Consider the following 12,986-nt stretch of genomic DNA (forward strand, 5'->3'; position numbering starts at 1 on the left):
CTCTGCATTCTAAATTAATGTAAATAATTTCGTCTACCAGGCCATTTCATTCATGATTTTAGAGATAATAAATCTAAATTTTCCTTTTCATTTTATTAGTCCTTTCTACGTTCATTATATTTAGCTGTAAAGACATATATGGCTTTAATCAAGTTTTGATTTTGTTTTCAACAGCATCCTAATGATATTCAAAATGGTATTAAATTGAGCACCATGCCAACACTCTGGCAAGTAATAAGGCTTCACAGGTTCCCATTTTGGGTCATAAGCGGTAACCTGAAATGGATTATCCTAAACCTTCATTTAAAGAATGGCAATGTGGAAGGTGGGTGATTAGGTACATAAGCATTTGTTATGCCATTCACTCTACTATTGTGTATATTAGAAACTTTTCATAACAAAATATTTAAAGAACATATTTCAGATTATTTTACCCAAAATGGTATTAAATACTTTATAATAAATCCATGCTTGGTCCTTCTCTTTTCTAATTTCATCTACAAATTTTTAACTCTACATTTTCATGTATTAATCACCTATAACTTGTCATACTAAAGAGCCTTGGTCAATTCTATTTACCATGAAGGTACTATCATATTATTGAGGAAGCTCCAGAAGTGACTTACCCAAGTAACCCAGTTGGTAAGTGAACAACAGTATAAAAGTACCTACCTGCCTCATGTCAAGGGTCTATAACACAATGCTCACTCAGCCTTACCTTTTGAGATTTTTCTCTGTGGCCAGGTTTCTCAACCTGAGTACTCTGACACTGAATCAGGTAATTCTTTGTTGTTGGAGACTGCTCTGTGCATTACTGTTTTTAATTTTCTGGGTTTTTTTTGAGATGGAGTCTCTTGCTTCGTTGCCCAGGCTGGCACGCAAAGGTGTCATCTCGCTCACTGCAACCTCCGCTTCCCAGGTTTAAGCGATTCTCCTGTCTCAGCCTCCTGAGTAGCTGGGATTACATATGTGCACCACCACGCTTGGCTAATTTTTGTATTTTTTAGTAGAGATGGGGTTTCACCATGTTGGTCACACTGGTCTCGAACTTGCGACCTCAGGTGATCCACCCACCTTGGCCTCCCAAATTGCTGGGATTACAGGTGTGAGCTACCTCACCCAAGCCTGTTCTGTGCATTATTGTAAGATGTTTTGAAGCAGCCCTGGCCTTTACCTACTAGATACCGGCAGCATCCCCTTCAGTTGTGACAAATGTCCCCTAAGGGAAAAAAAAAATCATCCCCCTTCCCCACTCAGTTTTGAGAACCACCGCTCCATGGTATTTCAATCACCACAGCATAGTGAAATCCTATGTACAGCCTCTAACAAATTAATGGCACCTGCCAATGGGAACACCTGAAGGTTGTACAAACTAGCATAAAAACCTGAAGGTTGTACAAACTAGCATAAAAAATGAACAGAGCATGGAATTTGCTTTAACTGCCTACAGGAAGCTAAACATGAGTTTACCAAAAAACACACTATCAAAAAAACACACTAAAATGCTATCTTTCTCCCCTTGTCAGTCAATCTACAAAATGACTGTCAACTTTCTGTTTTGTCTTTATTAACATTTTGCCTCTAGTACTATCAATTACCTTATTTACAGCCTCTGAAAGCCATTATTGATACTTTATCTGGCAGTGTAGCTGGTTGTATTTGTGGCTTTTTCTTTTTAAAAAATAAACTACATCAAATAAATAAAGAAGAAGAAGAAAAGTACATACACGCTTGGAATTCTTCAGAATAATCATAATCTTAACTAAACATATTCTTGCTAAAAGTAAAAACTATTATCCTAGTTAAGATGTTTCAAGTTACATTTAAGCTAATACAGCCAAACATTTCTATTCGCTCTATAAACTGGTTATAATGAATTAGAAAGCAACTAACGTAAGTCCTAAAAATGGTCATGTCTGTTGACTTAGTAATCACATTTCAGGTAACACTTAGGGGAAATCATTTTTAAAAATTAAAAACTACAAATAAAATCACTCAATGTGGTGGTATAACGATGAATCAGAAAACTCAATTTCTAGCAAGGAAAATAGTTTAAAAATTGTGAACTATAAGATCAATTACATAGTTACTAAAGATGATAAAAAATACAACATGGCGATGCTGATAGTGTAATATTATATAAAAAGCTAAGTATATTTTATCTACATTATGATTATAGCCATTTAAAAAATACAAATACTTTTGGACAAGAACTAGAGGGAAGACCAAAATGTGCCAAAAGTAAGATGTGCTGGAACAATAAAGTTGTGGGTAAATTCCTGCTTTAATTTTGAACTTTAATAATGCTATATTGGTAGTTGTCAAAAAATAGTTTCAATACTGAAAAGCCCAAAATAACACACAACGTGATGGATGTCAACAAGTCATTATGCTCAGAAAACTAATACCAATGACTAAAGTTCTTTCTCATCTCTAGAAGGTTATCTTCCCGGGCTGCATTTTTCTAAGGCACATACCAATGAAGATTTATCTAGTTCTACTCAGATGTTCTTGAAAAGCTCCTGTTAATACAATTTTACAAATAAGTTTATTGAGCTGAGAAAATGAACCAAAAAATTAGCTGCTAGGCTATCACGGAAAGTAAGATGATTCTCTCAAAACAGATTTTCAAAAGCATATATATCTTATTTGTTACCCTTTTAGGCAACAAAGGCTTCAGACACACCTTTCTGCTGAAGAAGGCACACTTCAATCAGTCCCTCTCAGCAAATGCCATCTTAGTCCTAAATATCACAGCTTTGAAGTAGGCAAAGTGCTTCCATAAACAACTATATGAGATCAGACAAGAATCTAAAGCTGGGTGTGATGGCTTATGCCTGTAATCCCAGCACTTTGGGAGGCTAAGGTGGGAAGATCACTTGAGCCCAGAAGTTCAAGACCAGCCTAAGCCAAGATGGAAAGACCCCCATCTCTACAAAAAAATTTAAAAATAAGCCAGGCATGGTAGCACACACTTGTAATCCCAGCTACATGGGAGGCTGAGGTGGGAAGGTCCCTTGAGCCCAGGAATTTGAGGTAGCAGTGAGCTATGACGGTACCACTGCACCTCAGCCTGGGCAACAAAGCAAGACCCTGTCTCAAAACAAACAAACAAAAAATCTAACTGGACTATAATAAAAGAACAAATGGATATAGACAAATATATAGTCTATAAACAGGACCAGCAAAAACCAGGGATGCTTATGGAACCCATTTCTAGGCATTAATCTTTGCTTCTTGATCCATTATTGATGTCCTCTGTGCTCTGACCCACTTTTTGCTTTCTGGCTTACAGGCTATCTTTCCTCAAATTACAGGGTCTATAATTATATTTCTGGCTAGGCACCTTGACCTTTGTACCTGGGAGCTGTTTCTGAAGTTTCAGTGAGAGAAGCTAGCTAACAATAAGTCAACACATCAGTATACTTGTTCAATAAAAATTCTGCTTACCTCATTTCCATACACCATCAAATGATGAGTTGTAATGAGAGATTTGAAGACCACCACCCAACTACTATTAGTAGTTCTTTCAAATAAACTGTCTGCCAACTGTGGGATGTTCACATTCATCTCATTTGTGCACTGAATTAAGTCTGCAATAAAAAATTTTTAAATGATTAATTTCCTCTGTGGTTTTTATTGTTAATACCAGATTTGCATACAAACAGGCAAAAGATTTAACACAAAGTGGAGCAGTAATAGATAGTTTGGAGATGTTGTTAAAAATCTCTCAATTAAGAGCAATTGAGACTACCATAATCTACCTAAGAAGCAGGGTACCAATTAGAATCACATAAATGATCAACAATACCAAAAAATAAATCAAACTCCCTCAGGGTATAATTCTCTCTCAAGTACTTTGGTCATCTCAAAATGAATTGTTTCAAGGTTTTGAGGAACCATCTATTTCCTTACTACTTAAAAAGCTTCCATTAAAATACTGGTATTATTCATCTCTTTAAAATTAACTTTAACATTTTTCTTTAAATAAAGCTTATTTAAAGAAATCATCCATACAGAAGAATGAACAAAATGAAGATCAAACTACCTTTATGAACATCCACCCTAGAATGCTGTCTTTGCAACAGGAAGATAACAGGGCAGAGATCTGGTCTGTAATTGAGTTGGATCTGTTTGTTCATACAAAAGATTTATACTCCTTCTCTCCCCTCTGTTCTACTGAATTAGCTCAGATCAGTTGATAACTAGGTAATACTGAGAACAAAACTGGAAAAAAAGATTCTCAATAAAACTTAAGAAGAGTAACCTACAATCTGTTTAAGAGATATTATTCGTAAACTCAATGAAGAAAATGTAAAATAGGTTGGGTGCGGTGGCTCACCCCTGTAATCCCAGTACTTTGGAAAGCTGAGGTGGGGTGGATCACCTGAGGTCAGGAGTTCGAGACCAGCCTGGCCAATATGCTGAAACCCCGTCTTTACTAATAATACCAAAAACATTAGCTGGGCTTGGTGGCGGGCACGGGTAATCCCAGCTACTCAGGAGGCTGAGGCAGGACAATTGCTTGAACCTGGGAGGCGGAGGTTGCAGTGAGCGGAGATAGTACCACTGCACTCCAGCCTGGGCAACAGAGTGAGACTCTGCCTCGATAAAAAATGTAATATAATATAACCTAATTTAGAGATATAACAGAGGAGAAAACCAAGAAATGAGTTGTTTTACTTTTAAAATATAATGTATAAATGTCTCAGCTATACTACAATAAAGGGAAAAAAGTTATTCATGACATTAATTTGTTCACTTTTAATCTTCAGTGTGTAATGATTAAATATGAACTCAAATGATCTAACTTGGCCTTGATAGCAAGAAATGACAATGTAACTACCAACATTTACTTAAAATTTTTCCTTTAATAGGTCCAATTATTATATAAGTTAATATCTGATAAACACATGCATTTTAGATAAGCAGCTACGGTGGCCAATACTGCTTAAAGAACAAAGAACAAAACAGAATGCCCATGGAACAACAGAATGACACAAAGCTTTCACAATTCAGACTATTTGCAACAAAAATGGAACAGTAAATCCAACTTGGATATGCATGCTTCAACTTCTGAGAGTAAAAAATGGAATTTAATCTCTGCCTTCTCTAGATCTTCATAGCACTTTATAACTGGCCTATGGCACGGAACATATTACACTAGACTTCAGTTTCAACGACAGTACTTTATACACACAAACACACACACAATTTAATACTATATAGTGCATGGTGCATGGTGTGTGTGTATATATATACTGTACTATGTATGTTATAAAACATATGTGTATGTATATGTACATATATCCATACTATATTCCCTTTGTGATCTGTTCTTCCCCCCACTGCATCACTGCCATCTTCTTTGCAATGCCTCCCATATGCCAAGCACTCTTATCTCAGGTGTTTGGTACTGTTGTTCCTCCTGCCTAGAATTCTCTTCTGCTAGATACCTATGCTGCTTGCTCCCTTCACTTCCTTCCTATAGCTATTTGCTAAAGTGTCACCATATTAGATAAACTTCCCTGAATATTTACGCAAAATAACAAAGCCTTGGGCATTCCCCTACCTCTAAACCCTTATTATCCCCCTCACTCTGCTTATTTCTCTCCAAAGCATTTATTGCCACTGAACTCAATTTGTTTAATGTCTTTCTCTCTCAATTAAAATGTTTTTAAGTTCCATGTGGGCAGGGCTTTTTTGTTCTCAACTCTATCCCCAAAGACCTAGAATAATGCCTCAAATATAAAGATCAGTCATATTTTTTAAGACACATTCATTTTGGTATGCATATGGGTACTCTTAACATGACATTTTTTTAAAAGCATCCAAGATTGTGTCCTTACATTAAGTTAAATCAACATCTTACAACTATCTGTACAACCTGCTATTCCCAAGAGGTTGAAAAACAAAGCCGAGCCCAATACATGTGCAAATTTTCAAATTTCAAATTAAAAGGGGATCTAACAAATAAAGGTTTTTACTATAATGCTTATTAAAAACTATAGTATGCTTTTAGTACTGATCACAGAAAAACTGGAGTTATTTTGAAGGATAACTCTAGAAGCTAAAAAAAATTCTTCACACATAATAAAACAGGAAAAATTAAGTAAGAATTCACACTGAGATTATGAATCCAGAATAGACCAAATGTAAAACCAAGTTATACAAATATGACAGGTGGGGTGGGGAAGATATTGAATAAAATTAGTATATACCTCCCATAGTATTTAACTCAGCCATTTTCTCCATACAGTAATTTTTTATCTGTACAATGTTTCTCATTTAATAGTACCCTGAAAATGCTTCCAAGTTTGAGCTCCAAGTCAGGAAGGAAAATATTCTTCCCACCTCTGACTAACCAAAAGTAAACTGTTCCAAACAAAAGTAACACTTATCAGGGGACTCTCAATAGTCACTGCTTTTCCCACTCTCAATCCAGAAGACACTATTTCTTAAAAAGCAAAAACTGTAACGATTTCCCTTGCCAACCAATAAGTTAGCAAAATGAGGACAGATCTTATATTTTCTTTTCATTATTTATCTCAATAATATAAAAACTGAAGTACCTTCTTGAATATTCATTATTAACAATTTCTGAATCCCACACACACTAAAAAAAAACAAGTACCACATGGCACATAGGTTCTCTGCTTTAGGTATGAGTGAGAATTTACAAAGATTTCCAATATTTAAGGGGATGAAGACAATAGGCCTAAAAATAAGCCTACCATAGAAATGACAATCACTTTTCCATGTAGAGAAAGCAGAAGGAACCAATACCCACCATACAAACACAAATGCTCTCACTTTTATTATTTCATATGCTCTTTCAACAAACAATGACTGAGGTAGATAAAGCTGATGTTAACTGTATTTACACAGGCAAGGTCACAGGAGCTAAGTGACAGATTAACGACTAGAATTAAATTTTTGCAAAGGATAAGGATCCATTAAAACATACAGCAACTAAATGCTCAACTAGCCAATTTAATACACGTTCTCGACTGAAAACTAAAAACAAAAACAATAGAAAAACAGTGAAATGCAAAACAGTATTTTTGTATTCTGAGGAAGTCTTTTTTTTTTTTAACAAAGTACAAAAAATTTAGAACTAAGCAGTTACCAAATGGTTTCATTAATCTTACAGTCATATTCCTAGTGTAGGCCTTTACAAACTCTCCCACCAGGCAGAGTTCACCAACTTCAGCCTATATAGATTTCCCCAGGCAGAGTTCATCAACTTTAGAAACTTAAATTAGGACACTCAGGGTTCACTTCTACAGCAAGTCAGGCAACCCAGCCAGTGGCCTGCGCCATCAGAATGCAGAGTTCTCAAGTTCCCATCTAAACAGCAACTCACTAGGCTACATCAAAACCACAATGATACCCGAATAAGATTTTCTAAAAAAGAAGCCTGGCTTAAACCAGTATTTGTTTGTTTGTTTTTAAATCAACATACCACAATCACTTAGCCAAACACAGTAATACATATAAAATTTAGTAATCCCTTTCAAAAAGGTCATTTTGAACGAGAACTTCTTTTTTACAACTGCCCTCATAAATTTACAACCTAAAATTGATTTATTCAGTCATCTAGAAAACTGGAGATACGGCTGGGCACGGTGGCTCACATCTGTAATCCCAGCACTTTCGGAGGCCGAGGCGGGCGGATTACCTGAGGTCAGGAGTTCGAGACCAGCCTGGCCAACATGGTGAAACCCTGTCTCTACTAAAAAAAAACACAAAAATTAGCCGGGCATGGTGGCACACGCCTGTAATCCCAGCTACTTGGGAGGCTGAGGCAGCAGAATTGCTTGAGTCTGGGAGGCAGAGGTTGCAGTGAGCCGAGATCATGACACTGCACTCCAGCCTGGCCTACAGAGCGAGACTCTGCCTCAAAAAGAAAAAAAAAAGAAAAAAAAAGAAAATTGGAGATAAAATTAATGTGGAAGGCAAGGCAAATTAACTGGTTAATCAAATTTTGCTTCACTTATCAAATCTTTGTAATTTTTCCTTGGTGGGAGTAGAAACAAAAAGCATATTCATCAAAAAATAGTAAACAGAGGATAAGGAACTTTTATATGAAGTATCAGCAAAATTTTTTTCATATAGCAAAATTGTTTTAAGTATTTCAAAACTATGCAAGTTGAAATTAGACATAGGCTAATCAAAGTTAAACACAGGCAAATTTGCCTAGTCGTAAGTGTCAAATGTCCCGGAAATGAAATGAACAGTCTTATTTCTTACTCCAATGATTTGTGAAAGGGATCATAAAATGTGGTCCAAATTAAGATGTAACTGTTAAAATTTTATCTGTAAAGTTCATGGGGTCTTCTGTGAGAAACACAATGTTATATTTTTATATAACTTCCAGTAGAATTAACTCAAAACTATGCTCTTCACAGGCTGACTTACACCTTAAGAAATCTAACCAACATAATTGGACTTTAATAACTGGGGAAATACTCTTAAAGACAGAATATGGAATGCTGAGTACAATGACAAAGATTGACAAAAATAATCAGATGGCTTTTAGAACAATACTAATGAAGCTAAGGGACCTAATTCATTATCTAAGTGGACATATCCAAGAGTGAAGAGTTAATCAAATGACACTACAGTCTGACTATGAAATACTATGAGGCCAACGAATGCATGGCACAAAAAATAAAAGCTGTCAGGAGAAAATGATCACCACATATTAAGTCAAAAGTTATAGTAAAGAAAAATGCACAGTACAATTCCATTTTTTAAAACTGTATGTGTGAGGCTAGGCATTGTGGTTCATGCCTGTAATCCCAGTGCTTTGGAAGGCCGAGGTAAGATGACTGCTTGAGGTCACGAGTTTGAGACCAGCCTAAGCAACATAGGGAGATCCTGTCTCAACAACAACCAAAAAAAAAAAAAAAAATTTTTTTTTGAGATGGAGTCTTGCTCTGTAGCCAGGCTCGAGTGCATGGCATGATCTTGGCTCACTGCAACCTCCGCCCCCCAGGTTCAAGTGATTCTCCTGCCTCAGCCTGCCAAGCAGCTGGGACTACAGGGGTCCGCCACCACGCCCAGCTAATTTTTGTATTTTTAGTAGAGACAGGGTTTCACCATGTTGGCCAGGATGGTCTCAATCTCTTGATCTCGTGATCCACCCGCTTTGGCCTCCCAAAGGGCTGGGGATTACAGGCATGAGCCACCACACCCAGCCAAAAAAAAAAAAATTTTTTTTTTTTTTTTTTTTTTTTGAGACGGAGTCTCACTCTATCGCCCAGGCTGGAGTGCAGTGGTGTGATCTCGGCTCACTGCCACCTCTGCCACCCAGGTTCATGCAATTCTCCTGCCTCAGCCTCCCAAGTAGCTGGGATTACAGGCATCTGCTACCACGCCCGGCTAATTTTTGTATTTTTAGTAGAGATGGGGTTTCACCATCTTGGCCAGGCTGGTCTTGAACTCCTGACCTTGTGATCCACCTGCCTCAGCCTCCCAAAGTGCTGGGATTACAGGCGTGAGCCACCGCACCCAGCTCCCCATTTTTTTTTTTTAATTAGTGCTTGTAGTGGAGGTTGAGGCGGGAAGATAGTTTAAGCCCAAGAGTTTAAGGTTACAGTGAACTGTGTTCATGACATTGCACTCCAACTTGGATAACACAGCAAGACACTGTCTAAAAAAAAAAAGTTATGTATGTGTAATATTTTCTTGTATATATTGTATTTGCCCAAATACAAGGTGATGCAAACACAATCGAACACTTCCAAAATGACTTAACAACTATGTCATATATGAAGTTAGAGAAAAATAATTTATAAAGGAACTATAACACTGTTACTTCCATAAACTAATCTCAGTACCTCTCATGTCACATAGCACACACCAGTTCTGTATTGTAATTTATTCCACACCCTTTAGAACGTTATCATGATCAAGAGCAGAAAGGAGAGCCATGACACATTCTTTATCTCCTCAAGGATGTGAGGAAGAGGTGGTACAAGAATAAGAGTGGCTGGGCCAGGCATGGAGGCTTACGCCTATAATCCCAACACTATGGAAAGTTGAGGCAGGTAGATCACTTGAGGTCAGGAGTTTGAGACCAGCCTGGCCAATATGGTGAAACCCTGTCTCTACTAAAAACACAAAAATTAGCCAGGCATGGTGGCACATGCTTGTAATCCCAGCTACTTGGGAGGCTGACACAGGAGAATCGCTTGAACCCAGGAGGCGGAGGTAAAAGGAAGCTGAGATCACAGCCATAGCACTCCAACCTGGGCAACAGAGCGAGACTCCATCAGAAAAAAATTAAACAAAACAAAACAAAAAAAGAATAAGAGTTGCATGGTAAAGTACCTGAGAATTTGGCAGCCACTATGCCAGAAGTAGGTCAGTATTTTGAACACAAGTTCAATCTCTTACAATGGTAAATGAGCCTTAAGGAATCTCCAGACCCCACACTTAAAGTAAGTCAAAGTCCTGGCCGGGCACGGTGGCTCACGCCTGGAATCCCAGCACTTTGGGAGACCGAGGCGGGTGGATCACGAGGTCAGGAGTTCAAGACCAGCCTGGCCAAGATGGTGAAACCCCATCTCTACTAAACATACAAAAATTAGCCGAGCTTGGTGGCAGGCGCCTGTAATCCCAGCTACTTGGGAGGCTGAGGCAGAGAGCTGCTTGAACCCAGGAGGCGGAGGTTGCAGTGAGCTGAGATCACGCCACGGCACTCCAGCCTGGGTGACAGAGCGAGACTCCATCTCAGAAAAAAAAAAAAAGGTAAGTCAAAGTCCTATCTTAACGTTTAAAAATAAAAGGCCAGGTGCAGTGGCTCATGCCTGTAATCCCAGTACGTTGGGGGTCAAGGAGAACGGATCACTCAAGGTCAGGAGTTTGAGACCAGCCTGGCCAACATGGTGAAACCCCAGCTCTATTAAAAATACAAAAATTAGCTGGACGTGGTGACAACACGACTGTAATCCCAACTACTTGGGAGGCTGAGGCAGGAGAATAACTTGAATCTGGGAGGCAGAGGTTGTGGTGAGCCAAGATCATGCCACTGCACTCTTGTCTGGGCAACAGAGTGAGACTCCATCTCAAAAAAAAAAAATAGTGCAGCTGTAGGAAAAAAATCAGTATATTAGCACAACTAGATATGCTATTTCTGTCACTGTGTTCTTAGCAACATGAATGGACTAAGATTCCCACACTTAAAAATTAGAAAATGTAAAAATAGAGTGGAACATGGTGACATGCACCTGTAGTCAGCTACTTGGAAGGCTGACAGGAGGATCCCTTGATCCCAGGAATTCAAGGCTGTAATGTACTATAATCATGCCTGTGAACAACCACTGCCCTCCAGCCTGGGAAACACAGTGACACTCTGTGTCTAAAAAAAAATAAATTAAAATAAATTTTAAAAGGCAATCCTCCCCCCACCAGAAATGTAAAAATAATTCTACCATTTGTAAAATTGCCAGGTAAAATGACAGCACTTTCCCTCTCTAAAAACTATTCAATAGAAAAACTGCCATAAGTCTTCACAAATCATCTCATTATCTGGTCTGTTTATTTTAACAAAGTTCTTCCTGAAGAAGGTAACCTGAAAAGACCTCCGTCAATGCTAGTTTCAGGTGCTTATGAAGAAATAAAAAATTTAACAGAGGTAAGTATTCCTGGGGATATATACCACATAATTGCAAAATTGTGTTGGGTGTCTTCAGAACTTTAAAAAGCAACAAAATCATTTTGGGAGGCCGAGGCGGGCAGATCACGAGGTCAGGAGAGCGAGACCATCCTGGCTAACACGGTGAAATCCCATCTCTACTAAAAATACAAAAAAATTAGCTGGGCGTGGTGGCGGGAGCCTGTAGTCCCAGCTACTCAGGAGGCTGAAGCAGGAGAATGACATGAACCCGGGTGGCGGAGCTTGCGGTGAGCCAAGATCGCGCCATTGCACTCCAGCCTGGGCGACAGAGCATGACTCCGTCTCAAAAAAAAAAAAAAAAAGGCAACAAAATAAAGTTATGTTGCAGATGCAGAGATCAGAAATATAGAAATATACATGAGGAACGAAAGAAACAAACTTAGTGTTATAAGAATGGATGGTGATAGTCTGTGAAAAAATTTCTAATGTAAATTAGAAAGATCTTACACAAAAGGAAAGATGTTATATAACTTTAAAAAAGGGGCTGTGGATGACCAAAAAAACACAAAATATCCAATATATACATGAATGTAAAATGAGTCAAATGTCATGTGGTGAGGTATGTATGAGTGGCGAAAAGAAACTACTATTTTAAAATCACAAATTACTTCTCTTTCTAATAACTTTTAAAAATTTTATTGATTTATTTTTATAGAGACGAGGTCTCCCCCTTTGTTGCCCAGGCTAGTCTCGAACTCCTGGGCTCAAGGGATCCTTCTCCTCGGCCTCCCAAAGTGCTGGGATTACTACAGATGTGAGCCACCGCACTCAGCCAGATTACTTTTTATAGTAATCTTTCATATGTATTCTAACTAGTGAGTTTCAATATTATGAGGCTGACTGCTTCATCTATATCCCTAACATTTACATATTTAAATAGGTTAAATAAATAAAACTTGAGGGGCTGTCAATGTCTCTGGGAAAATGCAGGCTTGCTTTATATTTGGGGTTACCTTACATTCAGGTACAAACAGTATAGGTGTATATATGTTTAAGTGTGTGTATATATTCCAAAATGCTTTAAGTGAGACACAGGATGAAGACACACACTTTCAGAGCTATCCCTTTTGCTGGAAATGACCCGGATGCAATTCAAATAAACAACGGATTCACCTAAGTATATGCCAAATACTTAGATATACAAAGCTGAGAAGATGCAAACTTTCTCCCCTACTAAACTGAGGTCTTTGGGGGTAAAGATACAGCCTCACAATACATTATGGTGATTGTAATCTGTATGTATAGGATTCAGAGATGGCAAAAAGACCAGGCAATTGTTTTGGAGGGGAAAGCAAATTTT

General features: G+C 38.0%; 1 protein-coding gene across 33 annotated transcripts in view; it reads right to left on the bottom strand.

The window, feature by feature from the left end:
• The window catches only part of PICALM (phosphatidylinositol binding clathrin assembly protein), a 110,966-nt gene that overhangs the window by 69,759 nt on the left and 28,221 nt on the right, over positions 1-12,986 (bottom strand). For all 33 annotated transcript variants that reach the window (XM_003832972.6, XM_055093823.2, XM_003832971.6 and 30 more), the window contains exon 2: positions 3,451-3,593. In XM_003832972.6, coding sequence (XP_003833020.1) covers positions 3,451-3,593 — 143 coding nt within the window. The remainder of the gene's footprint in view (positions 1-3,450; positions 3,594-12,986) is intronic.

The sequence above is a fragment of the Pan paniscus genome, chromosome 9, assembly GCF_029289425.2.
Source record: "Pan paniscus chromosome 9, NHGRI_mPanPan1-v2.0_pri, whole genome shotgun sequence".
NCBI classification, from domain to species: Eukaryota; Metazoa; Chordata; class Mammalia; order Primates; family Hominidae; genus Pan; species Pan paniscus.